Here is a 5,198-nt window from a genome sequence, read left to right as displayed (position 1 = left end):
TCTGCCCACCCATCCAACTGTTCCAGGTCTCTCTGCAGAGCCCTCCTACCTGCCAACACATCGACAAATGTTCCCAGCTTAGTGTCATCTAAAAATTTACTAAGAAGAGATTCAATAGCCCCATCCATGTCGTCAATACAAACGTTGAACAGAGCTGGCCCCAGCACAGACCCCTGAGGAACACCCCTGGTGACTGGCTGCCAGCTGGATGCAGCACCCTTCCCCACCACTCTCTGGGCCCGGCCATGCAGCCAGTTGTTAACCCAGCAAAGAGTGCTCCTGTTCAAGCCGTGGGCTGCCAGCTTTTCCAGGAGCGTGCTGTGGGAGACAGTGCCTAAGGCCTTGCTGAAGTCCCAACACACAACATCCACAGCCTTTCCCACATCCACCAGGCCGGTCGCCCGGTCATCAAAGGAGGTCAGGTTGCTCAAACATGACTTACCTATCCTAAACCCGTGCTGGCTGATGGAGGAGAGAATTTTGAAAATTCTTCTCTGGAGCTCCAGGGAGCTAATCCAAGTTTGAGTTGCTTTAGATCAGACCAGGGCTGGAGGAGGATCATCCATCAGTGTTCTTGAGCATGATTCTTCTCCATGCTCCCCCTGCTATCACTTTCAGCCTTGAAGTTCTGGGAGTCAGCTGGAGAAGGAGAAAAAAAAAAAACAAAGACTTCAGGCAAAGACATTAACCTTTTTCCTTCCTTCACAGAAGACAGAGTGATTTGAAATGTAAGGAGAGAGTATGAGACAAGAGTTAGCACAAGAACTGATAAAGACTATTGGAAGAAGTGGATGTTTCTGACCAGACTTCTCTGGATGTGAATTACAGAAAAATAGATTATTATAATGCTCTTTGGGAGAACGCAAGTTCTAGTCAAAGAGTTGTATGTACTGATATGAATGAGATTTAATTTAGGATTTTGAATAGAAAATATACCCGGCTCCTGGGAAAAAATGAGGAAGTCTCAGCCTTTGAGACGAAGATGCTTCTAGAAAGGAAGTAATTTTGAAGTTCCGGCTCCTAGGCATAAAAGGAGGTCTCTATTTCTTTTGAGATAGTGATGATTTTAGAGAAAGAAGAAGAGAATCCTTGCTTTATACTAGAAAAGCATTCTTAAAATGGTACCCCAAACATGCAGAGGCCCATAAGCAGCTTGGGAACCTGTTATATGGGTGAGACTGCACAGAATCTGCAAAAATTCCATGTGGTTGCAGATTTGTGACCATGAGAACCACCAGACCTTTTCCTGTGGCACGTATCTCCATAAACTCTAGAGAGGCTCCTCTCCCAAGGTGATGCAGGATTGTGTTTAAATAGCTGCAACTGGCTAAAAATCATAGCTTTCTCTCTGTTGAGTGGGAAAGTGAATGGTTTGTGGTAAGTGGAAAGATGTTTGAATGTCTCATTTTTCCTTTTTCTCTTTTCTTAGTGTATGCTAATAAAATCTATCTGTTTTTACTTTTAGGTTGAGCCTGTTTCAGCTTTTTCTCCCAAAATCTTATCTCCCAGCTAGTAAACAAAATTCAGCAAACATAAAACCACCACAGGAAGGGACAGCATCTGCCTTGCCAGGGGCTGGAGCTCAGGCCTTGGCCTTTTGCATTCCTGAAACACATGCAGGTTTGCTCAGCATCAGAGACACCTTTGCCTTTTTTGTCCCCACCTGTCATCAGTGCCTGCGGTGTTCTGCTCTAACTGGAATCTGGGGACACTTTCTCAGGCTTGTCCCTCAATGGCACCCATTTAAAACTTCAAGAAACTTTGGCGTTTTTAATCTGACTTTGAGTCCTTGAGAAGTTTTTTGAACACTCTCTCAGGGACTGAGTCTGATTTAAACAACAGCAAATCCCCAAGAGGCTCATTAACATCCTTGTGCTGTGTCTGTGCTGCTGAGCTGGGCCGGGCTCCTGACACAGAGGCACCTCCTGGCAACCAAGATGAGCTTCAAAAAGGCATTTCTCCATCAAAGTGGCTCCTGTGCACAGCCCAGCAGGGCTGGGGCACTGCTTGCAGCCACCCTGGGCACAGCACACAGGCACTGAGAGCTTCAATCACTCAGGGCTGGGAAGATGCTGGGGACTGACTGGGCGAGAATCATTTCCAGCCCTTGACACTGGAAGCCTCTGGCTGCAGGACAATGCAGCTGCAGCTCCTGCAATGATCTCCTAAAGCAGGAACATCCCATTATGGATTCTGTAAGTACAACTCAGACTATCTCTGCTGTAACCATGTGGACATGCTCAGGGCTTCTGCTCACTCCAGGAATATTTCCAGGACAATAATTTTTATAAAGATAAAATTTACTGAGTCATTGTTTTCAGTTTCTTACTCCTGGTGAAGGGGGGGGGGATAAATAATAAACAACTTCATGTTTAAAAGTCCCTAAGGCATCTGAACTATACCTCCAGTGCTATTCATGGGCTCCCAAAAGTGCTTTCATCCACTCCTTTGCCCATGGACAGCACCAGCATCACCTTCACTGGAGCCATCAGGCTTAGTCTGACCTGTCCTTTCTCCAAGCTCCAAACAGAACCTGCCCCCAGCCAGTGCCCTGCAAACAGGCAGGTTTCTGTAGGGCCAAGGAGACTGCACAGAGATTTGGGGTCTGTGAGTGCTGGCAGGGAGAGATCAGGAACAGGGAAATACCTCCAGGAGAAAAATCTCCAGGAAGCAGAGAGAAGATCAGGAAATGAGAGAAAACAAAACCCAGAAATGCTGTGGCAGGGAGAGATCTCCAGAGGATCCTTTCCAGTGCAGCCCCTCCCTCGGAACAAGCCCCCTCCCTCTTGTCCCCCAGCCAAGCCTCTGCCCTCAGGGCTGGGGGTCCAAGGCATGAAGCCCCTCCTGTGCAGGCAGAGCTGCAGCAGAGCCGTGGGGCAGCTCTGCAGCCCCGGGCCCAGTTCCCTCTGCAGAGCACAGGGCTGGGAGCAGCTGCCTGGCACTGGGGGGCTCTGGGAGGGGGCACAGCTGGCTCAGGGTGACCCTGTCCCCAGTGCCTGGCTGTGGGCAATGCTGTCAGTGCAGCCAGGGAAGGAGCTCCATCTCATTTAATCCAGTGCCATCATTAGGACACTTGAAAGTCTCCCTGAGATTTCCTTCCAAGCTTCCAGCTTCCCTCCGCAATGCAAACCTGCCCTGTAGCATCTTTGTGTTATCTGAAAGCCCCACGGGGAGACACACAAGTTCTGTGATGGAGAAAATGCTGTTGGGTTGGTGGAATGAGTCCCGTGTGTTCTTGGGTACAAATGTGGGGCTGAGCCCTTGAGAAGAGGATGGACATTGGGTGGACTGTGGTGGATCCATCAGCTCTAAGCAGTGTCAGAATGGTTTTTAAAGGAAACATGGGAGGGTGATCATCCTGTGTAGGGGACAGGTGAAAGCCCAGAGAATCCTGGAACAGGACAGGGTGACAGACCTCCTCCCCTCATTCTCCATGCACCACCTTGCCTCAGAAAACTTGCTCTGTTCTCCCTGAGTGCAGCAGCAGAAATGCTGAGAGTTTCTGACATCAAAAATAGTCAAGTGGAGATGAAGAAAAGCTGTTGAAAAAACTCTAGAACATTTAAACAGACTACCATTCCTGGTCACTGGCAGTGGGAGTACAAGCTGACAGAGACTTCTGTATTAACAGGGTTTCAAAGTGGAACACGAGGACAGGTTCCCTGTCCCCCTCTCACGTCTGCACGGCAAGGCTGAATTATAAAAACCCTGCATGTAATTGCCCTGAACCTGAAGACCCACTCAGCCAGCACCAACCAGGGCTCCCCAGTTGGAGTTTAAGGAAAATCTGCTAGAAAATCAAAAGGCTGTCAGTGTGATACAGAAGAATGGTCTGAGGGAAAAGGCTTTGATTTTACTGAAAGAACTTTCTCCTAACCTGTCACTGATCTTTTCTCCTTGAACAGGCCCCCATGGCCAGACACAGCAAATGTCCAACAGCAGCTCCATCAGCCACTTCCTCCTGCTGGCATTGGCAGACACGCAGCAGCTGCAGCTCCTGCACTTCTGCCTCTTCCTGGGCATCTCCCTGGCTGCCCTCCTGGGCAACGGCCTCGTCATCAGCGCCGTAGCCTGCGGCCACCACCTGCACAGCCCCATGTTCTTCTTCCTGCTCAACCTGGCCCTCAGCGACCTGGGCTCCATCCTCACCACTGTCCCCAAAGCCATGCACAATTCCCTCTGGGACACCAGGACCATCTCCTACGAAGGATGTGCTGCACAGGTGTTTCTGTTTGTCTTTTTCATTTCAGCAGAGGTTTCCCTCCTGACCATCATGTGCTACGACCGCTACGTGTCCATCTGCAAACCCCTGCACTACGGGACCCTCCTGGGCAGCAGAGCTTGTGCCCACATGGCAGCAGCTGCCTGGGCCAGTGCCTTTCTCTGTGCTCTGCTGAACACAGCCAATACATTTTCCCTGCCCCTGTGCCATGGCAATGCCCTGGGCCAGTTCTTCTGTGAAATCCCACACATCCTCAAGCTCTCCTGCTCACACTCCAAACTCAGGGAACTTGGGCTTCTTTTGTTTTCCATCTGTTTATGTCTTGGTTGTTTTGTGTTCATGGTTTTCTCCTATGTGCAGATCTTCAGGGCTGTGCTGAGGATCTCCTCTGAGCAGGGACGGCACAAGGCCTTTTCCACCTGCCTCCCTCACCTTGCTGTGGTTGCCCTGTTCTTCAGCACTGGCACATTTGCCTACCTGAAGCCCCCCTCCATCTCCTCCCCATCCCTGGATCTGGCCCTGTCAATTCTGTACTCGGTGGTGCCTCCAGCCCTGAACCCCGTCATCTACAGCCTGAGGAACCAGGAGCTCAAGGATGCCCTGAGGAAAATGATGAGTAGATGCTTTTCAGGAGCAACAAACTGCCTGTTTTCTTGGCCATAATTTTCAGAATGGAACTCATGACAGGCTCAAAAGGCCTTCCCAGGTCTTAGGTAGTGTTCAATGGGTTTTTCTGTCAGAAAATTATCTCCAGTGAAATTTTTTTAATCACCCCCATCTAATTCACTTTCTGCCTCTTGAATTTTATCCAGAAGCTCTGTAAACCAGGATTTACTGTATTGCTAAATTTCAAGAAAATAAGCAACCTTGCAGTGCTTGTTTTTCCTGGGATCCCATCTTTGTAACCTGCATGAAGTTAGAGGGGAGAAGGGGAAAAGAGTCCCAGCACAGCTACACTGCCAGGGAGCAGCAGTGC

General features: G+C 49.5%; 1 protein-coding gene across 1 annotated transcript; it reads left to right on the top strand.

Annotated features, from left to right (window-relative positions):
- The first annotated feature begins 3,928 nt into the window (after positions 1-3,928).
- LOC136303464 (olfactory receptor 14J1-like) lies at positions 3,929-4,885 on the top strand. The gene has a single exon (XM_066207127.1). The coding sequence runs from the start codon at positions 3,929-3,931 to the stop codon at positions 4,883-4,885; it is 957 nt and encodes a 318-aa protein (XP_066063224.1).
- Positions 4,886-5,198: the final 313 nt, after the last annotated feature.

This window comes from Chamaea fasciata, unplaced genomic scaffold, assembly GCF_029207755.1.
Source record: "Chamaea fasciata isolate MVZ Bird 193981 ecotype frontalis unplaced genomic scaffold, bChaFas1.0.hap1 SCAF_35, whole genome shotgun sequence".
In the NCBI taxonomy this organism is placed as follows: Eukaryota; Metazoa; Chordata; class Aves; order Passeriformes; family Sylviidae; genus Chamaea; species Chamaea fasciata.
Note: the sequence above shows the minus strand (reverse complement) of the source record. Positions and strands in the feature narration are given on the sequence as shown.

Excerpts from the sequence above, each read along its gene's own strand:
- LOC136303464 (XM_066207127.1), top strand. The coding sequence starts at position 3,929 with ATGTCCAACAGCAGCTCCATCAGCCACTTCCTCCTGCTGGCATTGGCA.